Genomic DNA, 26,570 nt, shown 5'->3' with positions numbered 1-26,570 from the left:
GCATTCCTGTAAAAAAAAAAAAAGGTAAATGTAAAGGACCCCTGGACTGTTAAGTCCAGTCAAAGGCGATTATGGGGTTGCAGCGCTCATCTCGCTTTCAGGCCGAGGGAGCTGGTGTTTGTCCACGGACAGCTTTCTGGGCCATGTCGCCAGCGTGACTAAACCATTACTGGCGCAACAGAACACCGTGATGGAAGCTGGAGTGCACAGAAACACCACTTACCTTCCTTCCACAGCAGTACCTATTTCATAGAATCATAGAATCATAGAATCATAGAATCATAGAATCATAGAGTTGGAAGAGACCACAAGGGCCATCGAGTCCAACCCCCTGCCAAGCAGGAAACACCATCAGAGCACTCCTGACATATGGTTGTCAAGCCTCTGCTTAAAGACCTCCAAAGAAGGAGACTCCACCACACTCCTTGGCAGCAAATTCCACTGTCGAACAGCTCTTACTGTCAGGAAGTTCTTCCTAATGTTTAGGTGGAATCTTTTTTCTTGTAGTTTGGAACCATTGCTTCGTGTCCGCTTCTCTGGAGCAGCAGAAAACAACCTTTCTCCCTCCTCTATGTGACATCCTTTTATATATTTGAACATGGCTATCATATCACCCCTTGACCTCCTCTTCTCCAGGCTAAACATGCCCAGCTCCCTTAGCCGTTCCTCATAAGGCATTGTTTCCAGGCCTTTGACCATTTTGGTTGCCCTCCTCTGGACACGTTCCAGTTTGTCAGTGTCCTTCTTGAACTGTGGTGCCCAGAACTGGACACAGTACTCCAGGTGAGGTCTGACCAGAGAAGAATACAGTGGCACTATTACTTCCCTTGTAATCTACTTTCACTGGTATGCTCTTGAACTGCTAGGTAGGCAGGAGCTGGGACAGAGCAACAGTAGCTTACCTCATTGTGCGGATTCGAACCGCTGACCTTCTGATCGGCAAGCCCAAGAGGCTCAGTGGTTTAGACCACAGCGCCACTTCCATTCCTCTACTCAGGGGTAGGCTATGTGCTCGCCTCCAGATGTTGTTGACCTACTGACCATTGGCCATGTTGGCTGGGAATGACGGTAGTTGAAGTCCAACAACACTGCGATGGCACCAGGTTATCTACCTCTGCCTCAGCATGCAAGGAAAGGTTTTCCTCTCTTGTTTTACCTGTTCAGTAGTCCTTCTCCCATCCCACTTCTAGCTGTGACTAAGATTGACTGCAGGTTCATTGATGCACACTTAGCTTTCTCCATGCTCTCTAATGAGCCTGACTTACCCCACACAACTATTCACGCTCCTTTCTGTTTCCAGCATCAAAAAGAATGTCCCCTATGAAAAAGAGACTGTTGATCACACAGTCTCTTCTGAGAAAGCAAATGTAGTGATCATACTGGTTATTAAGCTATTCGGCACTAGGGGGAGCTCGAGGTTCAGCGTAATTCTAAATATTCACAGCAGCGTTTAACAGAAGAGCAATTTATTCAACAAATATTGTTTGTTTAAACTGGTGCATTAGACTCCATTATGCAAGGAGATTTCTGTCTACCACCCCTCGATTAGAATCAGCTACTTTAAATATATATATAGTTTTATTATTGTTTTTCAGACTGCAACAACTGGACTTTTTTGGTGCCTTCCCAGAAATGGCCCTAGATATCTGTTGAGATTTCTTACAATTCAGTTATATTAATGGACATATAAAAGCTTTTTAAAAAAAGTCAATTCAAAATACAGTAACATGATCGTATTGAGAGTATCATCTCAGAATGAGGAGACCAAGAAGAAATCCTCCTATATTTTTTACACAAGTGAGTGAGAGAGATTAGAAAAACGTTTTGCCTTGGATGCATTTTGGAACTGTACCACTTATCTCCTAATGGTGGTCTGCTGTTAATTGTGCTCTTAACAATGGCTGCACCATTACAGAAATTGTAGGAAAACTGAGATGTGAATGAACCCCCTTTGTGATTGGTATGTCAAAGAGTGCATAGAAATGGCAGGAAATTATTTCACGTTCTTTTACAATGGAAATAAAAAGCCATTGTTTATCCCTTTTCTACATTTTTTAAAAAGTATGTCATTTAGTAGAAATACCAATTTATTGGCAAAAGGTCAAAGGATCGTGATAATAGAGCTGTTCCGGCAATGACAGAAGTATATGAAGCGAAGGCTACTAACGCAGGTTGCTTTCGCATCCTAGTTAGGGCCTAGGTGTGCTAAACTGATGTTCGCTGGATGCTGGCCTGACAAATGCTAATCCGATAAAGGCTTATTTCCTGAATTCAGCTCTGTTTTTGTTCTCGTTGTATGAGGACACTTCTGCGAGAGCCACTTAGCTTCTGTGCCCATTCTATCAAGAGGCATGTCCCCTTGCTTTTAAGAACAGGTCTGACCATAAAGTAATGTTTTAAAAAATTTAAAATAAAATAAATTGAAAGCAAATGGTCAGAGGAAATAGCTCAACCAAATACTGTCGCTCTCAAAGTATTGCTTTACTATGTAGTCCTGAATGCCACCGCCACTCTTTCTCATCAAGGCAAGGCTTTAAGGAGAAGGAGAAATACTGTTTGCGGGAGGAAAGGCTGGGTTTATTTTCCGCATCTCAGATCAACTCAGAAAATGAAAGTGAGTTATTTTAGGATGACAATACTGGTTTCATTTATTTTTTTTAAACTGTTTCTGTCTCCAGACTATATTGAGGTGGGATTTAATCACAGACTGGCAGATTCAGATTTTGCATTACAGTTGTTTAGGAAGCCTTGCAGAAGAAACCATTTCCTTTAAGGAAAGTGACAGGAAAATGTACTGGAAAGTGTGAAATAGCACTTGCTTTGATGCTACGTCATCAAACCTCCCTGAAAACAAATCGGAATGAATAAACCAGCTGAATGTGAGTAGAAGTAAACTTGCTCATCTTTATTGCAGAGTGGAGGTTTTGTTTTGCTTTAGCTCAGGCATTGTTGTTGTTTAGTCGTTTAGTTGTGTCCGACTCTTCGTGACCCCATGGACCAGAGCACGCCAGGCACTTCTGTCTTCCACTGCCTCCCGCAGTTTGGTCAGACTCATGTTTGTAGCCTCAAGAACACTGTCCAACCATCTCGTCCTCTGTCGTCCCCTTCTCCTTGTGCCCTCAATCTTTCCCAAAATCAGGGTCTTTCCCAGGGAGTCTTCTCTTCTCATGAGGTGGCCAAAGTATTGGAGCCTCAGCTTCAGGATCTGTCCTTCCATTGAGCACTCAGGGCTGATTTCCTTAAGAATGGAGAGGTTTGATCTTCTTGTAGTCCATGGGACTCTCAAGAGTCTCCTCCAGCACCATAATTCAAAAGCATCAATTCTTCGGCGATCAGCCTTCTTTATGGTCCAGCTCTCACTTCCAGCTCAGGCATAGGCATAGGCAAACTTGGCCCTCCAGATGTTTTGGGACTACAACTCCCATCATCCCTAGCTAGCAGGACCAGTGGGTTAGGGATGATGGGAATAGTAGTCTCAAAACATCTGGAGGGCCAAGTTTGCCTATGCCTGCTTTAGTTTTTTGAGCACAACCAAACCATGCTGTCCTGATTACCCATCCACCCAGTGATATTTTTCTGGAAAAAGAGGTGTTGGAACTCACCATGAACACCTCCCTTGTTCCCTTAGAATGGCAATGGAGCCCACCTTAGAGAACCTAGTTCTGCTGAGTTCCAGTTGAGAAAAAGCCCTGCATCTGCCATCACCAGCCACCATGCAAGGATTTGGGCTTGCTCCTGACTGTCATGAATTACTCCATGCATGCTCAGAAAACATTCACTATGGTTTCTTCTCCTTCTCCACCACCACCCTGGGACTGGTTCCCTTTTGCTAAATAAAATACCATATCTTCATTTCTGTGGTTCCATTTGCCCCTTTCTCTTTATGCTCTGAATACACAAGGTAATTTTAGAAGAGGACCAGTGTAGAAGCAGAAGCCAGTTTTAACCCAAGAGCAAATCCTGAGGATTAATAGTGTTGTGGCGCCTTGGTATGTATTACTTTCTGTAACTAACCTTTCCGCCATCATTCGGCCAAATGCAGAGTTCTGATATTGTCCAGGTAAAAGGGATTGGCTTAACACCCGGACAGGAAGAACCACTATGGGGAGGACTTCAGAGTTTTGCCCTCACTGTGCATTTAAATAATTGTTGATCTCTTGTTGGAGGACTCAGAATGTTTTAGGGCGGTGACATGAAGTCATTTATGTCATCTTGACCATTTTCCATCCTTTGATGCTCAGATATTAGCTCAGTGCTGGCAGTGGGGACCATGACACTATATAGGAGTTTTGAACTGTCCTCTGCAAGTGAAACTATCAGATCTGCAGGGAAGAGAATTTAACTGAAAATAGTAAAATGTTTGTGTGTCCCTGGATCATGTGTGTTTCTGCATAGCATGAACCACTGCTGTGCCCTTGCCTATTTTTTTATTATTATATCCTATTCAATTGGGGGTTGGCAACAGATTTTTAAGACAGCTGTAGGAAGAGCAATGACTCTGACTGCTATTTGTAAAATAAAAATTGGGGGCAGTTATGGCACTCCAGGGCCTAATTATCATTAAATAATGAGAATGCCAATAAAAGACTTTTCATTTCCACTTTTTTACTGTACAGCTGGGAGATTAATTACTGCTGCTTATCAGAGAGAGGGCACTTTGAGTCTTGAGTCCTTAGTGAGAACAATTGAACAGAAGGAAGTCCTGAATGAATTCTCTTTTGTTGGCAAGATTCACCCTAGCAAAGAAGGAACCATTAGGAATTCCTGTCTTCGCCCTGCCACCCAGGGCTGCTTTACACATTATCTTTCCTTTTTTAAAGATTAGATATTCAAAGATTGATGTGCACCTTTAAAGATGTGCTATGTCCACTGGACAAATGCATGTTTTGCAGTGCTGTGCATGAAGGGCACAAGCACATGAGGCGACTTGGATTGCCTACGGTGTCCTGATTTGCTGCTGTATACTATGTGAAAGCAGCTGCATGGTTCACAGATAAGCTGCTTTGCTCCTGCATCGCAGAATGAAGACATGAAGGGTAGGGTAGGACTCGAACCAATGGCTTCGAGTTGCAAGAAAGGAAATTTCAGCTAAACATCAGGAAGAACTTTCTGACAGTATGAGCTGTTCAACAGTGTAACAGGTTCCCCCCCAGGAGGTTGTGGACTCTCCTTTCTTGGAGGTTTTTAAGCAGAGGTTGGATGGCCATCTGTCATGGATGCTTTTGTTGGGAATTCCATTCCACCCTTGCTGCAGATATGTGGGATTGTTACATGCCACATGTCTGTTTACATTCCAGCACAGATTGCTGGAGTCCCATGAGCAGAACATCCGCTCTGTATTGCGTTTGTTTTCTCTCTCTCCAAGAAGAACGACAAGGAGCGAGGCCATGTTTTTCTTTGTCCTGATTTATGTATAATAAATGCGTAGTTTAGTATAGTATCCATGCCTCGAGCCTGATCTGTTGTGTGTTTACTCTGCTGAGTAATGTGTGCTGTTGCATGCGCAGCAGCATGAGTCGCGGACACACATCGCAGGAGGGTGACTAATGGATCTCTGCAGTGGCAAGGCTGAGAAGGGAGATGCTCCAGCTAGGGCCAAGCCAGCTGGCTTTCCATCCCATGGTTCTGACAGCTTTAGCTGAGATTTCTGCATTGCAGGGGGCTGGATTAGATGAACCTTGGAGATCCCTTCAACTCTGCAATTCTATGATTAGGTGTGTTATGTCTTGGTTTGCCTCCAGACTGTCAGTATTTTACAGGAAGGATCCAGTTATATATCATAAAAGTAAGTTTGTGCAATTAAAGTGGATTGAAGTGCTCTATCCCTCTAGCATAACTTGAAAAAAACACAAAAACTTTTTTGTGGCTAGGAAAGTGATGGGGAAAAGTATGGGATAATGGTAGATGGAGGGGAAGATATATAACCCCTAAGCAAACAAAAGAGCATGAATGCTCATAGTCTTACAACCTCCCCACAAACAAATTGGAATGAACGCTCGGTGACTATCACATAAGCTTTGTGCAATCAAATCTGGATAAATGTTCAATAAACAGGAGGAGCCCTAGAAATTACTGGATTGGTAAAGGTTTTCCCACTGGATAAAGAGAGCGAAAGCTTAGGTGCTGTTCAGCTGAAATTTCACCTTGCTTGCACATCTCCTGATTCTGTAGATAATGGTGCCCAAATATTTCTAAACTTAGAGAGGGCTGAATTATGGAGGGGGGGAGCGTATGGCATTACAGTGCTTAGCCTTGTTGCAGACGTTACTTACACTTTTATGAAATTTCGTAAAGACAGTGAGGCTCCGCACAGGTACTGCAGAGATCAGATTGCAGACTCCCAAGTCCTGTGCTTGAAGCACATCGGTGATTTGGCTGGCTGATGGCGATGATGGAAACCTATTTCTCATTGGCTGTAACACAGTTAAAATCTGGATAGATGCCTGATTGTCAAGAGAAGTGTTTCAGTGCAGTATTAACAAAGCGCAGCTCTACGTCTCAGATATTTTGCTTTATTCCATTTCTACAGGAGGCAGGTTTGAACTTGCCAGTCCTTCCCTGTGTAGACAACTTTGATCCCCTACTATGCTTAAGTTTGACACAGAGCTCATATAACCATCTCCAGTTTTCTCATTGTTCTTCACTTTCTCTTTGGATGTGGGCAGCACACTGCTCTTTTCAAAATGGACACTCATCAAAACATTGATTACATTTGTTTCCGCGCGCCCCCACCCCACCCACTACAAGCAGTTTCTTGTATTTACTTCATGAGCTTTCATTAAGGGTTTCCAGAATTCTTTGGAGAAATAAGATTACAGATCCTTGCATTGCTGATTGTCCATGTGTACCTGGAGCCTATTAATTTTTGATAATAATTACATTCATGGCCAGGGCAAAAGCCAACACAGAAACCTCTAATGGATGGAGGCTAAGATGGACAGGATGGAATTCCTGCTCCTTAATGAGAAATGACCTGAAGAATAATGATGCCGCTCTGCATGCTCTGCATTCCCAGTAGGTGAACTTAAAAGCTGACCTCTGGCTACTTAGGGATCTCCAATGAAATCTGTTATTTCTGCTGACTGCAGCTTGACCTGGTGGCTTCAGGCACCCAACATAAGGATTGTCTTGCTGATCAAGCAGACGTCCAGCCAGCTGAGCACATCCAAGAGTGGCCAAATAGATGCACAGGCAGTTCATGGGAGCAGGATGACATACAAAGCGGCCTTATACTGTGTCCGACTAGTGTTCTGTCTAATCCAGTACAGTGGTACCTTGGTTCTCAAATTTAATCCGTTCTGAGAGTCCGTTCGACCTCCGAAACAGTTCAAAAACCAAGATGCGTATTCCGATTGGCTTCAGGAGCTTCCTGCCATGGAAGCTGCATCAGACATTCGGCTTCTGAAAAACATTCACAGACCAGAACACTCACTTCCAGGTTTGTAGCATTTGGGAGCCAAGCCGTTCGACAACCAAGGTACCGCTGTACTGACAACACTGACTGGTTGAGCTCTCCATGATATCAAGCCCTGCCTGGAGATGCCAGGAATTGAACCTGGGACCTTTGCATGCAAAGCATGTGACCTTTTTACCTTTTACCTCTGTCACTAAGCTTACAGTCCTTCCCTAAAAGGACTGAATGTATAACAGTATATTATACCTTATCTGTAGTGTGTAATTTCAACACTTATCCAGCAGGTTTTTTAATATATAAAATGAACCTGTTCCCCTTGTGTCTACTGGGGTTAGGTAGATCAGTCTATTTTTGCTCCATTTCTGCAACCTCTTGCGATTACAGTGGTACCTCGGTGTAATGGTTCTAAGGGGGTTGCTCGTGCGTAAGTTGCCGCCACTCCTGGCTAGGTTGCCTGGTTGAACCCTTTCTCTCTGGACAGCCTTGCACTTGTGGCTGTCTCAGTCGCTGGCAGAATCCGTCAGTGGGCGTTTCTTAAACTTCTTCCAGCAAAGAAGTTCTTTGACGCCAAGTCTCCTCCTACTCTCCCTGCGCGGAAGTCTTCTGCGCAGGGAGGGTGTGGGCAGCGGAGTACCCGTGCTCTCCCCACTGGTCTCCGGTGAAGAGTCCTGGAGCCTTCTCTCCGATTCCCCCATCTGCCCCCCTTCACCCTTGGTGTTACGCTGATTTCTTTCCCCAGCAGATGGGCTGCACCTCTCCCTGCTGGGACCCTCTCCGGCATCGCTCTGGAGCCTTCCCTCCACCTCTGGCTCTGATGGCAGTTCCCTGACACTCGGGTTACAGACGCTTCAGGTTACAGACGCCTCAGGTTACAGACTCCACTAACCCAGAAATAGTACCTCAGGTTAGGAACTTTGCTTCAGGATGAGAACAGAAATCGTGCTCCAGCGGCATGGCGGCAGTGGGAGGCCCCATTAGCTAAAGTGGTGCTTCAGGTTAAGAACAGTTTCAGGTTAAGAACGGACCTCCAGAACGAATCAAGTTCTTAACCCGAGGTACCACTGTATTATTTTTAAACTGTATTTAAATTTATGGAGTTTTAGTTTGCCTTTTACTGTAAAAACAGTGCCTTTTTCTATGCATTTTATCCTAAAATATGCATTTGTGTATACATTCTTATGCATATTTTGGTTCTTTTTTTAAAAAAAGCCAAAAACTGTATCCCAGATTCAAAGATGCCCTAAACCAAACGATAACTGTCTGGACTACATATTAGTCCAGAAAGTGTGAATCAAGCTAGTTAGCTTTAAAATGTGGACCAAATGAAACCCTTGAACATCCTTTATGCTTGTCCTATCAACCTGCTGTAATGGGATCTTCATTTTCTCATAAGAGCTATAAAATCTGCCCCACTAGTATCTCTCTGTCTGAGCATTACATGCTTAATTGCTCAAACATTTTCATCTAAAGGGGAAGCCAGGCTGGTCAATTGCAGAAAAATCAACAGAACATCAAATGCAGAAAAAACCAATAGAACACCTTAACATCTTAAAAAACAAACAAACCAGCAAATGCTTTGACAGTCACTTCATCAGATGCAGACATTTATGTGTCATAAGGCTAAGCAGAATTTAAGCACCACACAATGATACCCTTTTCAGTAGCTTCGAGAAACTTTATAGCATGTTTGGCTGTATGTGTTGGGTGAGCATTTAGAATATTGCAATTAAATTTTATTGTTAAAACTCTGAAGTCAGTTCCACATTTGAATTGCGTACACTCAAATATTGGAATATTTCTGTCAGCTGTGATGCCAAATATGTGGTTTTAAAGGTGTGTGGTTTTTTTGCCTTCCTTTCCCCTTTGTCTTATATTTCTCTGAAAATTAGTTGTGTCGCTTCTTTGAGTTTTGCTCAATATTTTATATGTATATATAAAGCCACCATTTTATACTTGTTTTTTGATACTGCACTGCTTCACTTCAGCCTTTTCCTATGCATACTTCAGTGCTGTTATCTTAGATCCCTAATTATACATATCGCAGGATAGCGGTTTTCAAATTACTGATTCCAGAGCAGTCTCTCCCTTTCCAGTCAATAGCGGTGCCTCCACACACAAAAAGGGGATTTAAGTAGGTGAATCTGCATATGTGTAGGGAAAAGGATGGGTAGTCTTTTTCAGTAACTTTTGAAAGAGCAGGCAGCTTGAAAGAAATTATGCTGTTCTCAAGATCATGGGTAGTCAAACTAAGGCCTGGGGGCCAGATCCGGCCCAATCGCCTTCTAAATCCGGCCCATGGACAGTCTGGGAATCAATGTGTTTTTACATGAGTAGACTGTGTCCTCTTATTTAAAATGCATCTCTGGGTTATTTGTGGGGCATAGGAATTTGTTCTTTTTTCTTTTTTTTCAAAATACAGTCCAGCCCCCCACAAGGTCTGAGGGACAGGGGACTGGCCCCCTGCTGAAAAGGTTTGCTGCCCCCTGCTCTAGATGATCCTAATTCAAACAAAACCACATACTTGGAGTTCATGTTGAAATATAGCTATGCCTCAAATTGCTCTGTTTGTAGGCTTAGTTGTTGCTTTTTAAAGAAATGGCACTGAGGCCATTAATCAAGAGACTTAATAAAACTAATCAAAAGCTTTTGTGATGCAAATCTTAAAATTCTTTTCTTGGAAGTAAGTAGTCAGGCTATTTGTGGAGTAAGGGTTGATATAATAGCCTACTTGAAGGGCAGTGACTGGAAGCTCTTTTACACATGTATTTCATGTGGTAGGGAACTGGGGCTAATAGCAAGTCTCTTGGGCTACAACTCTAATCCCAATTACCTGGGAATAAGCCCCACTGAATTCAACAGAATTTACTTCTGAGAAGACAAAGTTAGGATTTTGCTCTGCTGTATATGAATGAAATTTATTACGGTCCCAGACCAGATTCACATACCGTACTAAGTGAACATAAAACACAATAGAATTATGTCTGAATTAACAATTGAATATGACAGCCATTAGAAATGTGGCTTAGGTCTTAGTCTCTAAAATATTATCTAGAGGCCTTAGTTTATGTAATAGCACAGCTTGTTCCCTGAGTTTTATGGCAACCGCGCAAAATTTGGCCACCCTTAGCATGATCTCTGGATCCCTATCCTCTATGAGGGATTTTAAGCATTGAGGTTCAGACCCACTTGGAATTTTCTGTATAACAGGGGTGATAAAGACTGAGCGTATATCCTCATAAAAATGACATCGTAGCAAGACATGAGAGACGGTTTCTACCTCTATCAGGCCGCAGGGGCAGATTTGCTCCGCATACGGTTTACCCACATATCTGCCATGCAGTAAGGCATATGGCAGCACATTGAATCTAGCGAGGGTGAACGACCATCTACATTTAGATATTTGTAATTTTGACAGATATTTTGCTGGGGTAAAACCTCTCCTGTTGTCTTTGATTGCTGGGTGCTTATTCATCACACTCACGTGACACTGAAATTCTACGTCCCAGATTCATTGGTGAATTGTTGCTCCGGCTTTCCCATAACCTGTGGCTATCAGTGCCTGTGGCGAACAGCCCAAGCCTTTTAGCTTTTCGTTTAATGTAGTTTTCCATTTTGATTGATAGGGATCCAGTAGGGTTAATCTGTGCCATATACACAGGAGCATATGGGTATTTGATGCTTCCACTTGCAATTGGCATGTTCCATCCCAAATGTGAGAAGTGGATTGTGTCTTGACCTTGCTTAGTTCCACTTTGTATATGTCTCCTATGCTGATGGAATCATTAAAAATACATATACAAAGAAAAAAGATGAAATCTGTGTATTTTATTCTAATTTATATTAAATATATATTTGACATTAGCACTCCTGGACCTTCAAGATTAAAGTGGGCATGATCTGTCCTCTCACGCATGCTGCCCTCTGGAGGAATGGAGATATGAGGTGTATATGTGAAGAGGAATGGAAGTTGTACAGTTAATGTGCACAATAACCAGCCATTGTACGCATTCACCAGGCTTCATGGAGAATGTGCACATCCTTCTTTCATGAATAGAAAATTGTATGCATTTCCCAGTCAATATACAGGGGATATATAATATATATGGGAGAAATGTACAGGCTTCCTGTAGCTGATAATGGCGATTATGTTGGCACATGTGAGTGTCTGTCCAAAGGCCCATGGCAAAGGCTGAGGGAGGGGAAAGAGGCTCCATTGATCCCTACGTGGATCTCCTTTCACATGTAGATGGGCATGTGGTTGGGATGTGCCCTAAATAACTAAAATGAGACATAAAAAATCTCAGAACCTGAGCAGAGTAATCCTTTCTAAATCCAGTGGTTCAGAAATGTGTTTGCAATGCTTAATGTTATACTGCATTTTATACCAGTTGTGGGGGAACACAGTTGGAAGAGTCCTGTTGTTTAAGGGCTTCCTCTAGGCATCTGGTTGGCCACTGTAGGAAACAGGATTACAGACTTGTTTGGTCTGATCCAGTAGTTTGTGCTCTTTATGTTCTTTAAATGTTCGCTGCTGTATTGTAATAAGGAAAAGCAACCAATGTCACCGGAGAAAAAATATTATGCAGCATCCACCGTCTCCCATACACACACTTCTATATATGGGATTTGCCCTTTCCCTTTCTTTGCAAAATTTCCACTTTCCCTTCAGCTGTACACAGCTTACCCTTTCCTAAAACTATGTTTAAAAATCTTGTATATTGTGTACAATTATGAACAGATGATCACAGATGATTGAAGGAACCAACTTATCAAATTCACCAACCTGTGCATGCATATTAGGCATCATAAATAATTACAGTGATAATGGAAGGAACAGTGGCAATCAGATTTTTTAAGGGGTGTGTGTGTCAGAGAGAAACAAAGAGTGCAACCCTCCCTGGAATGCATATTATGAAATAGTTTTGATAACCAACTTTAATCATTGCGGTATCAGTATGCTAAATTAATTGTCTGAGAATGACTCTTCCCTTTTACATTGCTAAATTGTAATTCATCTCCTCAAAGTACAAGTGTCTGACAAATAAACTCCCCCTTTGTTGTTGTTTAGTCGTTTAGTCGTGTCCGACTCTTCGTGACCCCATGGACCAGAGCACGCCAGGCACTCCTGTCTTCCACTGCTTCCCGCAGTTTGGTCAAACTCATGCTGGTAGCTTTGAGAACACTGTCCAACCATCTCATCCTCTCTTGTCCCCTTCTCCTTGTGCCCTCCATCTTTCCCAAAATCAGGGTCTTTTCCAGGGAGTCTTCTCTTCTCATGAGGTGGCCAAAGTATTGGAGCCACAGCTTCACGATCTGTCCTTCCAGTGAGCACTCAGGGCTGATTTCCTTAAGAATGGATAGGTTTGATCTTCTTGCAGTCCATGGGACTCTCAAGAGTCTCCTCCAGCACCATAATTCAAAAGCATCAATTCTTTGGCAATCAGCCTTCTTTATGGTTCAGCTCTCACTTCCATATACCACTACTGGGGAAACCATAGCTTTAACTATACGGACCTTTGTTGGCAAGGTGATGTCTCTGCTTTTTAAGATGCTGTCTAGGTTTGTCATGACAAACTCCCCCTTAGGTTCCCTAATATTTCACCTTAGCCAGCTGCTTCTCCCTCTCTCCTTTTTAAAGAATAAAAAGCATTGAATATTCTTCTTTACTTCTTTAACACCAAGCAGGAATAACAAACGTTAGGAATGACCCCTACAAAACAAAGAAAAAGCACTTGATTTTTCTTTCTTCCTTTCAGATTTTGGCTCAGCCAACCACAAGTAATTTATATGAAGACATTCAATATGGCATAACCTAAGTATTTTGCGAAAGGTGGTGCTGATCTAGCAAAAGTTACATAATTAAATTAGGGTGAGATTTGTACCGTCGAATACTGAAAATCCCTCACAGGTTCATTGATTTGGAAAATTAGTGAATCCTCTTCAATAGGCACTTAAGGACATTGCCTCTTATTTAGTTGTGCTTAAAAAGATAAAAAGAAAAAGCCTGTGATTCTGTTTTATGAATATGATGCTCAGATAGATTACTTAACCCATTAAATATTGTGAGAACATTTGGAAGGGGTGATAAAAAAAGGACTCGTTTGCATTGCAGCAGTTTTAAGGAAACACCCATATACAATCTACAGTTAGACATGGGGGAAACAACTGGGTGATAAAGGAGGGGAAGGGGTAAGCAAGGAAAGAAGGCTGTTTCAGTCACATGTTCTTAGGCCTGGGCATGGTCACAACCCAGCGCTGCACACCATGACTGCAGCCCTGGTGGTTCTGTGCACATGATGCAGGTTGGCTCATTAAGGCAGCCTTGGGGAACCTGTGGCTTCCTCATGCTGTCCTCTGGATACTCCAGGTCCACTCTTGTTCTCCAGGCCTCCCTCTGAGGAGAGACAGAGATGTGCCTGCTACAGTGTGGTGTAGTGGCTAAGAGCAGTGGACTTGTACTCTGGTGAACCGGGTTCGATTCCCCGCTCCTCCACATGCAGCTGTTGTGTGACCTTGGGCTAGTCACACTTCTCTGAAGTCTCTCAGCCCCACTCACCTCACAGAGTGTTTGTTGTGGGGGGAGGAAGGGAAAGGAGATTGTTAGCCGCTTTGAGACTCCTTAGGGTAGTGATAAAGCGGGATATCAAATCCAAACTCTGCTGCTGCTGCTACTGCTTCTTCTTCTTCTTCTCCTCCTCCTCCTCCTCCTCCTCCACCTGAGCACTTAGCACCAGCTTTTTCCAGTGTGTGCTCAGTTATGGCCTAAGCAGTCGTTTCTTTTTTATATATATATAAATATTTATTGAGATTTTTTTTAAATACAAAATGCAAAAATGATAAACAATGTAACATGTATCATAACACATTTTTCAAAACTTCTTTGGACTCCCTCACGTCTCCCACTCCCACTTACATCATTGTGAACTTTTTCCAGCAATTTATCATCTTGTTTACATTCTTAAATCTCGTTCAATTAATTTAATCTAATAATTCTCCAAAAGTTTTATATTTTCCTCAATCTCACTTATCGTCAAATTCAAATCTAATTCAATGGTAGGCAGTTATTTATGATCTAGCATCCTTCTTAGCCTTCGACCAAATTACAATACTTTTGTAAATAAATCTTGAATTTCTTCCAGTCTTCTTCAACCCTCTCTTCTCCCAGGTCTCGAATTCTACCAGTCATCTCGGCCAGTTGCATATAGTCCATCAGCTGCATCTGCCACTCTTCCAGTGTGGGTAGATCTTGAGTTTTCCAGCTCTTAGCGATAAGTATCCTTGCTGCCGTTGTTGCATACATAAAAAATGTTCGGTCCTTCTTTAACACCTTCTGGCCGACAATGCCCAGAAGGAAGGCCTCTGGTTTCTTAGTGAAGGTATACTTAAATACCTTTTTCAACTCATTATATATCATTTCCCAGAAGGCCTTCACTCTAGGGCAAGTCCACCAGAGGTGAAAGAATGTTCCTTCATGTTCTTTACATTTCCAACATTTATTATCAGACAAATGGTATATTTTGGCAAGTTTAACTGGGGTCATGTACCATCTATATATCATTTTCATTACATTTTCCTTCAAAGCATTACATGCAGTGAAGTTCAGCCCTGTGGTCCACAACCTTTCCCAATCCTCAAACAAGATATTATGCCCAATATCCTGAGCCCACTTTATCATAACCGATTTAACCATTTCGTCTTGTGTATTCCATTTCAACAGCAAGTTATACATTCTTGATAGTACCTTATTTTTTGGTTCTAACAATTCTGTTTCCAACTTCGATTTCTCCACCTGGAACCCTACCTTTTTGTCATTTTTAAAAACTTCTTTAATCTGAGCGTAATGTAACCAGTCTCGCACTTTATCCTTCATTTTCTCCAAACTCTGCAATTTCCAATTGTCTCCATCTTTTTCTAATATTTCCCAATATTTTGGCCATTTGGCCTCCATATTGGGTCTTTTTCGGGCCTTAGCTTCCAGAGGTGAAAGCCACCTCGGAGTTTTGTTTTCCAATAAGTCTTTGTATTTTATCTAAGCAGTCGTTTCAGGAAGAAGACCTCTGTGGCTCACATTCGGCAAGCAGCTCCTCCTTAACACCTTAATATGACTTTGTGCTGCTTCCACTGAAAGTAGCCTGAGTGTTGGGACCCTGAGAAGGAGGTACGGTACCTGGGCTATGACCCGAAAGCCTATGGTCCTCGTTGAAACTAAGCAGGCTTGAGAATCCCATGTGCACCTCCTTGGGATATATGGAAGAAAGGTGGGATTTAAGTGTGATACATAAATAAATCAAGTGCAAGGTGGAGGAACTTTCCTTGAAATGAACATCTGGGCTTTGTGGAGAGCGACTCGTGTTCGGGTGCCAAGGTATATGGTGAAAGAAGGGTGAGCTATACTGGCTTTTAATAAAATTACTCTTCACCCTGCGTTCTGTGCCCAGGACAATCAGGATTGCAGCCAAGGTAATTCCAAAGAGCCAGGCAGTTATTTTATTTAGACTGCAATTCTTTAGGAGCCCCAGTCAGATTTATTTTTGAGCAGGTTGCGCTGTTAAACTTCACAGAAGCCTGCTCTCCAATGTTTGCTAGAAAATGATGAGTTATGACTATCAATGCCCAACAAATATTATGATTTGCAGCCCTCCCTGGATTAAAACCTATTTATTCTCCATGAATTAAAGGGAGCCAGCATGCCAAGCATTTTTGGTGTGCTCTGTTATCTGATGAATTAATGGCTGCTATGTTTCTGTGCATACAGGCAAGGCTGGCTGTGCGCAGGTCACACTTTCAACCATTTGTTCACCAAACAAGCTGAAATTTATATCTTGTTAATTGGCTCATTATTTCCTTTTCTATTTCTTACCATTTTTCTCTCCCTGGTGTCACAGAAGTTAAGGACACACAATACCTGTCTCAGGTATTTGGTCATAATTAGCAAAAGAGTTGGTCACTGCATGTGGCGAACAGGATCACAACCACCTGATAAATCTTATCAAATGAGTTCATTCAATAAGCACTTAAGGACATTGCCTCTTATTTAGTTGTGCTTAAAAAGATAAAAAGAAAAAGTCTGTGATTCTGTTTTATGAATATGATGCTCAGATAGATTACTTAACCCATTAAATATTGTGAGAACATTTGGAAGGGGTGATAAAAAAGGACTCGTTTGCATTGCAGCAGTTTTAAGGAAACACCCATATACAATCTACAGTTAGACACGGGGGAAACAACTGGGTGATAAAGGAGGGGAAGGGGTAAGCAAGGAAAGAAGGCTGTTTCAGTCACATGTTCTTAGGCCTGGGCATGGTCACAACCCAGCGCTGCACACCATGACTGCAGCCCTGGTGGTTCTGTGCACATGATGCAGGTTGGCTCATTAAGGCAGCCTTGGGGAACCTGTGGCTTCCTCATGCTGTCCTCTGGATACTCCAGGTCCACTCTTGTTCTCCAGGCCTCCCTCTGAGGAGAGACAGAGATGTGGCTGCTACAGTGTGGTGTAGTGGTTAAGAGCAGTGGACTTGTACTCTGGTGAACCGGGTTCGATTCCCCGCTCCTCCACATGCAGCTGTTGTGTGACCTTGGGCTAGTCACACTTCTCTGAAGTCTCTCAGCCCCACTCACCTCACAGAGTGTTTGTTGTGGGGGAGCAAGGGAAAGGAGATTGTTAGCCACTTTGAGACTCCTTTGGGTAGTGATAAAGCGGGATATCAAATCCAAACTCTTCTTCTTCATCCCAGGGGAAAGCCTTTCTGCGAACTGTGGGGTGGCGGAGAGAAGTAGCGTCCAAGGGATGGAAATGTGTGGAGCAATGGAAGGAGGGGGAAAAGCCCCCTGCAAGCAATCATGACTGACATGTATTAATGGTGGTGGACAAGTGGGGCAGAATGGATGGAGGGGGAGGAAGGCACCAACAGAGGGAGATGGGCTGGTGTGATGCTGTCAGCTCCATCTACCTTTGGCTCTGGCCCCACCCATGTTTGTTTCTGGATCTACCCGGCCCCCAACAGATTACCCCTGAGGAAATGTAGCCTTAAATAGGAAAAAAATAGAGTTCCCCTCCCTGCATTAAAGATCTTGCAGTCCTCTCTTGCTGCTCTTGGTGCCGGTATGGTGTAGTGGTTAAGAGCAGTAGATTCGTAATCTGGTGAACCGGGTTTGCGTCTCCGCTCCTCCACATGGAGCTGCTGGGTGACCTTGGGCTAGTCACACTTCTCTGAAGTCTCTCAGCCCCACTCACCTCACAGAGTGTTTGTTGTGGGGGGAGGAAGGGAAAGGAGATTGTTAGCCGCTTTGAGACTCATTATCAAATGAGTTCATTTAATGGAAGAATATAATTTACAATCAAAGCAATTTATAGTGTGCATCAATGAGAGAATTTCTGAGCTGAGGGTTAACGGATGATTTGATTTTCTCTCTCTCTCTCTATATATATATATATATATATGAATCTGCAAATTGTCTTCTAACTAGGGATGTCATAAATGGAAATAGGAGTCGAAATCGCCACAATTTTCATGTCAAGAATGAAACTCACACAAGTGCATATGAGCAGTAATTACTATTGCTGATTTTTTGGTCAATAATATGTAAATAATCATGCAATTTTCTGCTTTGTTTTTGACATTACTGGAGGTTGTACACAGCCATCATGACCAGTAGCCATTGATAGCTTTAGTCTCAATGAACTTCTTTAGCCTACGTTCAAAGCCATCCAAGTTGCAGTGCAAGTTTAACAATGCACTAGGTGAAGAAGTACCTCCTTTTGCCTATACTGAGTATCCCAGTATTCAGCTCTATATAAAAAAATCCAAATAAAAAAGTAGGGCAGTAGCTTTATTAGGATCAATCAAAAAGTAGCAAAATGGTGGGCAAATTTTCAAGTTCTTCAGAAATCTTCAGTCTGACAAGATTCTGAAGAACTAAAAAGCTTTCTTGCTCTTTTTAGTTGTAATAAAAGCATTATCCTACTGTATATTCTGGGTTGTTGGTGTTTTGTTTTTGCAGGGGAGGTGTCTTTAGATAAATGCAGGTTCAGGGTGCTGCATACCTGATTACGGAAACTGTGCTGCTCATTCTTAAGTCTGTTGTTCACACACACACAAAATCAGGATATTAGTCATGACTCCCCTGGAGTTATATGTATTTAGCTTGGTAGACTCTTCCAAAGTGTTTACTGAATCTAAAAAGTAAAGGACGTTTACCTGAATGTTAAGCCTTCCTTTCCTTTTCTATTGCAGTTATACAAGCAGAGTGGTTACCAATGGGATGAAGGCACAAATTAATAACCCAGAATTGAAAGTCAGAGGAATGGACCCACACGTCAGCAACTTAATTGCTAAACTGCAACAATTTAATCAGGTAAGTACTCAAGTTTCACATTCAACCTAAAAGGAAATATGGAATTCAAACTCAAATCTGTAGTATGTACATATTGACAAACCAGGATTCTGCAAAGAATTAAATATGTCCTGGTGTATGTCAGCTGACCAGGCAAGGCTGCATCCAGCCATGGCAAATTCCCACAGTTGCTTATGACCCATAATTCCAGTAGTTTTGCATCTATCTTCTGAGTAGGTTTCTATAAAATTGCACTAAGTTTATAAAGGCTCATTGCCTTAAAAAACAACAACCTGAAATACCTTGCATGAACTACAGCGGGTACCACATTGGAACCTGTGGCACTACAAGTAGCCAGTAAAGTTTTGCTGAAAGTGATTCTTAATTTTCCCAATCCAGAAGAAAAAGATGGTCTGCCAGTAGGTATGCCAAAAACATGATGAATGGGCACCTGCTTAAGTAATTCACTTGAGCTCTGTGGGTTATGCATGGCTGTCTACACAGAACTTCAGCTAGTCAGTGCTGAATATATTATGGCTACATAATACTCTTCCTTCAACCCACTGCTTTGCAAGTCGCATAGATGGTGTCAATCCAAATTAGCCAGTGCTACCTACCACATTTAACAGCAATCGATTTTCATTTAATGTAAGCATATTTTCTTGTCCAATTTGAGGAGACGTGGATAATGGCATCTGCAGAGTTTGTAATGACAGAGTAGCATCTCCTCCCTAATCATTCACCATTAGAGAATAGGTATAACTTGTGACAACTGCTACTGGCTGTAATATTGATTGCGCTGATTAGTGTGGAAAGGAATAGTGTATATCATGCAAAACCATGGCTCAAATTAGCTACTTTTTCTTCCAGTTGTGAGATGTAAGACAGGGTCATCTAGGAGTTCTTCGTGATGACAAAGAACAACATGATTAATTTTGTATGGCCAGGGGAGTGTGGGATAAGCACCAACAACCACCTCACAATGCACAGTAAACCTTTTTTTTAAAAAAAGCAAAAAATGAGTGGAGTTTCCAAGATTGCTTGTAGTATGACATAGGGACGTGTCATACAAGTGGGAATACGTCAGACATCCCATTGGGTCCAAGCCACTGAGTGACCCTTGTGTAACTCTTTGGATTTCGTCTCTTCAGCACTAGTATACTAAGAACTGCACCTTCTCTTCGCAAAACAAAAAAATTCCACAAATGACATGTCATCCTGAGCAATATATCATGGCCGCCAATACTTGTTACCTCCTTGTAGGGGAGATTCTTTCTGTGACTTTCTGTTGACCTTTAAGAGAAAATGATCCTTAAGTGAAGTCCTTCCCCCCAACAGATGGAGATTTGTAGTGGGTAATTGACTGCGTGGATTAAACAGAATGCTTATTATTGCCTTAAGATGATTTGTTGTTAAGTAATATAAATTACTTTGATCATAATTTTAGTGAGATTTCTTCAGAGATCAAAGCATCAAAGAAGTTGTTAAATTTCTCTTTAACGCTTTCAGCATAACATCAAACATGTGTTGCCGTTTTCTTAGGGTGTTTATCTAAGGTTCGATTAATTTATGAATAAAAAGCTAACACTCAGAAGATGATTATGGCTGCAACCCTTATACACATTTACCTGGGAAGGAAGCCCCATTAAACACTTGACATATACTGGCATATACCCCCAGTTTTTGAAGATAGTTCAACAGTTTTGGAAGAACAATATATTCCCCTTTCTTGTGGTTAACGGTTGAATGTGGCATTGGTGTAGCATAGCATGCTAAGAGATTCAGGAACAAACCCTGAAGTCTGTGGTTCAAATCTCACTTCTGCCATGAACTCGCTAGCTGGATTAAAGTGAGCTGCTTTCTCTGTCTCTCTGCCTCAGTCCCCACCCCCATCTGCAAAATGAGAGATAATACTGACTTAACTTTACAGGGCTATAATTAGAAAATCCATGTGAAGCACTTGGAACACGTGAAAGCACTATACATTTTTTTTGTTATCAACATTAGCATTATGAAAGCAAAGTTGCAATGCTATTTATTGGCTGATAGAATTACTATGTATTCAAGTAGGGGGATCCTTAGCTGCTATTTGGACCCTGGAGTGCTCCTAGGCTCTGAACCTTTCTTCAAGGAAACCCTATTCAAAATAGATTGGCTGCTCTCCTAAAGTTGAAGCACTTCTGTCTTGTCTGGATTAAGCTGCATTTTATTGGCCTTCATCCAGCCCATTGTTACCTCTAGGTACTGAATTCAGGAATCACCCATACCACCTGCTCTCTTTCTCTAGAACAGCCCGTGAAATTGAACCTGGTTTTTTATTTACAGTAAGATGGCATAGTTGGGGACCCTATATTTAAGGATTTAATTTGACCAGAGGTTTTCATACCTAAATCACCTCATCACCTTCAAGAATCACTTATCCAAGAACAGTGGAGGAGCCCTTGAGGAACAATTACTTCTGCAGGGCATGGGCCACTACAGACCACTAAAACAAGGCTATATGAAAGCAGTGCAAAGTAAATAAGTCAAGTTCGTGCCAGTCCCTGTCAGAAGTGTGCTTTGCCACGCGCAAAGCAGTTGCCTTTGTTTCATGGCTTGAAGAAGTTTGCATTCAGGATTGTGCTTTCGTTAACCCCCACAAGTGACACAGCCATTTCCACGGCCACTGCAAAGAATAATGTCTGATTGATCACTGTGTCCAGCTAAACCAGTATGTGGCATTTCCAATTACATCAGCAGTTTAGCAGAGTAAGTTCCTCTCTTACCAATTAGGCAGAAAAGATTCCTCCTCTTACTTTATTCCTGGGTGCATTTTAATTAGATCTGTAGGCAGTCTCTCTGCTAACATGCCCTGCAGGCTTCAGTGCCATCAGTCCTGAGATCACTTTGGTTCTTGTTATGATCATGTGCTGCTTCAAACTGAAGTGACTCATTTAAGGAATCTTCAGATACCAAGCTTACATTTGGGTTTCCCTGCATCTCATTTTATTGTATTTTGCTTCCTTAAGAATGATGTATAAACTATACTGGAGAAATCACGCCAAGCTGTGTGTGTATATTCTGAGCCAGTTTATTTTAATTTAGAATAAATAACACAGCCACTCTCACTTTCAGTTGTGCCTTCTAAGATAGTCATGTGTTCCTAGACCATAGCTGTCAACGTTCCCTTTTTTTAAGGGAAATTCCCTTATTCTGAATAGGATTTCTCACGAGAAAAAGGAAAAGTTGACAGCTATGTCCTAGACCACCATTGCACTCCCTAGCTAGGCAGCCTGGGGTTCATTTTACTAAGATTTAAAATATGGGAGAACTTGCATGTGGAGGAAGGATGCTTGAAGAATTTGAACATGGCAAATTCCAATGTGAAGTCACCTGATCCCTCCCTATCAAACTAATGTGTGGGCCAAAATGTCAATATTATTCAGATTTTGCAGTTTTCTACATATTACAGTGCTGTTCTCAACTATTAAAAAAAAAAGGCGAAAATGCATTGTTTCACAATATATTGAGAAATGTTTACTTCACTGTACTTTTTTTGGAAGAAAATTAATTTATAGATCCTGTTTGTGAGAAAATGCATTAAAATGCCTATTTGAATATGAATTTTCATGCAGATTTTTTAAAAGGCAGATTAGTGTGGAAGTAGGATAGAGTGACATGTGTGAAATCAACACAGCAGAAATAGACTGATCATTTCATCCCTAGTGTGAAGATAAGTCCAAAGTCAGGGATAGGAACCTGTGAGTGTCCAGATGTTGTTGGAGTCCCCCTCCCATCAGCCTAAGATGGCAAGACCAGCAGTCAGGGATGATAAGAGCTGGAGTCTAAGAACACACCAAAGGTCCCAGGTCCTCCCTCCCTGCCATAGGAAGTTGTCCTGTTGGACTTAAGTTCAAAATACTGCTCCTTAAAGACAGTGAGAAAATCTATCAAAAACAGAAACAAAATTAGTTGTATACACATCATCAGTTTGTAGCAAGAAGCTAAAACTAAAGCTTTATTCTGTACAACTAGATGTTGTTTATCTGGATAATCTGACTGTTGTGAGGATTTGCCGTGCACTGTCTTGAGTAGAACAGCTTTTGCTGTGACTTTCCTTTCAAGGCGGCCCCAGTTCACCTATCCAGGAGCCAAGACTGCTGCTGCTCAGTCAGTACAGGAAGAAGCAAGGCAGGGAGCAGCTGCTACCACCAGCCCAAGGCCTAATGAAGGGTTCAGAAGCATAAACATGAGAGGTGTGGAAAGGGGCTTCCTGGAGACAGAGGAGCAGAGAACACCTCTTGGCACTTCTACAGGACCTTCTCCCCCTATCTATTGGGAGGCAGAGGGACTCCTAAGAAGTGCCTATCTGGTTTTCCCAACTCTATTGGACTAGGATTTGGGAGGACCTGGCCATTGGGAGTGGCCCCAGGGTATCACAAGACCTGGATCTTCCACTCCTCAAGCTCTGAAGCCTTGGGGAAGAGGGCTATAGGGATGCACCAACTGGGAAATTGTGGTTGTGCTGCCAGGAAAGAGCAGGTGGAGTTAGGGGTCTGATCCTGCATTTATATAGAAAGCTCAAGAAATCATGAATAGCTACACTTTGCTTTTCTGGTCCATCCATCCCCCGGAGATCACAGACCCTGAAGCCTTTAACCTGCCCCTTCTACAATATGGTCCCACACCTATAATTTATCACATTTTCCTTTTACTATAAGCCCCCACTATTTCTTAGAGAATTGAAGCTATGTAGTTTAAAGTCATCTCGTCTTCAATCTCTATGTTAATTACTATGAAATGGGAAATAATTTGTGTGTCTGCCTTCTAGGAAGGTTCCCCATGAACATTTTAGCACTAATTGTAACCAGGGGGATTATTGCCAGTACAGGAATGAAGTCATTTGATTTGTATGCAAGTATGTGACGTGTATTTAGAAGCATTATTACAAAATGAATCACATCTCTCTGAATCTGCACATATATATTGTGCATCATAAAAACGATAAAGAAATCAGGGCTGTTATGTAGCTGAGATTTTTATTCCCATGGATGAAGATAAGGAGCAGCCATCCATCAATTGGCTCACGGGGACCAAAATGTACATGAATTGGAGCGAGGCTGAACAACCCTACTGGTAGATCCCCATGGAGGAGAGAATCTAGGGCAGAGACTCCAGAATGCCCCAAGACCTGTTGGGTACACAGGAACAAGACAGAAGAAGAAGAAGAAGAAGAAGAAGAAGAAGAAGAAGAAGAAGAAGAAGAGGAGGAGGAGTTGTTTGGATTTGATATCCCGCCTTTCACTCCCTTTAAGGAGTCTCAAAGCGGCTAACATTCTCCTTTCCCTTCCTCCCCCACAACAAACACTCTGTGAGGTGAGTGGGGCTGAGAGACTTCAAAGAAGTGTGACTGGCCCAAGGTCACCCAGCAGCTGCATGTGGAGGAGCGGAGATGCGAACCTGGTTCCCCAGATTGCGAGACTACCGCTCTTAACCACTACACCACACTGGCGGACCAGTGTTTGCACTTGCTTTTTCCTTGTCAAACAAAACTGGTGTGCCTCCCTTTGTTATTGCCCCATTGGAGTGTGTTTTTCCCCAGGGACATGTTGGGTAAATGGAAGAGCTATGACAGGCTTGGTCCAACCATCAGGTGGGGTAAAGCTGCCACTCTCAGTTCATTTATTATTTCTTGGCTTGCTCCCTGCCAAACTGCAACATCCCACAAAGGGTCACCTAACCACTTGGGAAATTCTGGATAAAGATGTATATCTTATAATATTTTGCAATACCAGACAGATTTGTCATCAACAGGGAAACAAATCTATAGACACACATGCATGTTTCTTTTCCATGGATGCATTATCTAAAAGCTCTTTAGACTCTAAATTTAACAGCTGGTCTAAAATGTATTTAATGTCTACACCTTCTAGAGCAATCAGTGGAATTTTATGTACCTGAGAATTACAGATGTTCCGTTTGGTTTTTAGGAAAATATAGTAACTTCAGATATAATTAAACTAAGGATTACTAATGTGCTGTTAAAAACAGCAGGAGGGTTTCTGCCAAAGACATAGATCATGTAAAATAATTAAACACAAATGTAACATTCTGAAACAAAAGTTCTGAATCACTATGTAAATTGTACGTCTCTTATTTTTTCGTGCTGGCACATATATAACCCTAAAAGGCCTGGTTGTGATTCATTTGCTGTGTCTCTGGATATGCAGGTGCCATTTCTCTTCCAAGCACTTTCAAGAATTATTTACCCAGATGGGCCATTATATATGTTTTGTTTTGTTTTCATTAGGGAAAATTAATCTTAATAAATCAGAATCATATATTGAGTCATAGTAACAACATGAGCCAAATTGGAAAAAGAGTGCTATTGTTTTCCATTAGAAGTCTCTCTCTCTCTCTCTCTCTCTCTCTCTCTCTCTCTCTCCACACACACAAACACACACATGCATATACAGGCAGTGAGCATTTTAGATGCGTCCAATTGATGTGTGATCCCCGATACGCAGATCCTTTTGGAGTGCATAATGGGGGTGGGGCAAAATAAATGGGGCAGGGTGCTTATACATGCTCCATCAATGCGTGCTGGGGCCAAGAACAAAACCCCTACATAAGGTACAGAAATAAAGCTGAAGGTCATGAAGGTCATTCTGTATTGCCCAGGGATGGGGAACCTGTGGCTATTCAAATGTTTTTGGACTCCAACTCCCATCAGCTCCACCCAGCATGGCAACTGGTCAAGAATGATGGGAGCTGAAGTTCAAAACATCTGCAGGGCACCAGGTTGCAAAAAGCTGATACAGTCCAGGACTTCAGACAGGTTGACAACAACGCACAGAACCATTGTCTGGGCAGAAGCCTGACATAGCAGGGATGTAATAGGTCCTTACCAAACCAGGGTAACCCTAACCATCCAATCAGGCAGTGGGCATTACCTATCAAACAGAGCTATATACAAGCCTCTGTAGTTGCTCACTTTCATGCCCAGTGGTTCAGCTTTGGAAATATGGCCCTCCTTTGTTAGCCAGATGATTTTTGTGGACCATGTCAGGATAGCCAAATATTTAGCTATATTCAGCCCTATCGCTTTTGTGACTGTTTCAAATAAAATTGGTCATCATGCTTTGTCCATTCAGCTATTCTTGAAGAATTATGCTAACTGTAATTGCATTGTACAAAGATACTGGAAGCTGTGAAGCAGTGAGATGCCATTTATATGCATGTAATAAATCATGTATTCTTTTTAGGGGGGAATGACTATGATGTAAGTGCAAAGAAAGGTCAGACAAGCTCCCTGGCTTTTATAGCACAGTCTCTAAAGGAGAAAAAAAAGGTCAGAAGAGCAGGCATCAGAGGAATAATTGATCAGATTCCTTCCATCAAAGCTCCTTGCTTCATCTTTAGATTATGTTTGAAAAACCTGACCATGGAGAGAGAGAGAGAGAGAGAGAGAGAGAGAGAGAGAGAGAGTCAGTCAAGGATGAGTTTTGCATACTTCCTTAAGAAAGGACGGCTCATCTTTAAGGAAAACAGAGGGTGGATATCTTGGTTACTCTAACCCTTTGAATGCATCCTAAGTAGGTCAGGCAGAATCAGCATTTCAGATCTTAAATATTGACCTGTTTTAGTTCTGGCGTTCCTCTAAACCAGCAGTTCTCAACCTGTGGGTCTCCAGATGTTGTTGGACTACAACTCCCATCATCCCTGAGCTCTGGCCTTGCTAGCTAGGGGTGATGGGAGTTGTAGTTTAACAACATCTGGGGACCCACAGGTTGAGAAAGGCTGCTCTAAACATTTACACTACTAAATGTACCTTCTCGACTGT

At 42.1% G+C, this 26,570-nt stretch overlaps 1 protein-coding gene across 2 annotated transcripts in view; it reads left to right on the top strand.

Moving 5' to 3' along the window:
* The window catches only part of LOC307216053 (glypican-5-like), a 413,975-nt gene that overhangs the window by 217,832 nt on the left and 169,573 nt on the right, over positions 1-26,570 (top strand). For both annotated transcript variants that reach the window (XM_079975883.1, XM_079975884.1), the window contains one exon: positions 18,649-18,769. In XM_079975883.1, coding sequence (XP_079832009.1) covers positions 18,649-18,769 — 121 coding nt within the window. The remainder of the gene's footprint in view (positions 1-18,648; positions 18,770-26,570) is intronic.

Source organism: Podarcis cretensis (assembly GCF_951804945.1).
Source record: "Podarcis cretensis genome assembly, chromosome: 5".
Lineage (NCBI taxonomy): Eukaryota > Metazoa > Chordata > Lepidosauria > Squamata > Lacertidae > Podarcis > Podarcis cretensis.
The sequence above is the reverse complement of the archived record's forward strand: the minus strand, read 5'-3'. Positions and strand labels throughout refer to the sequence as shown.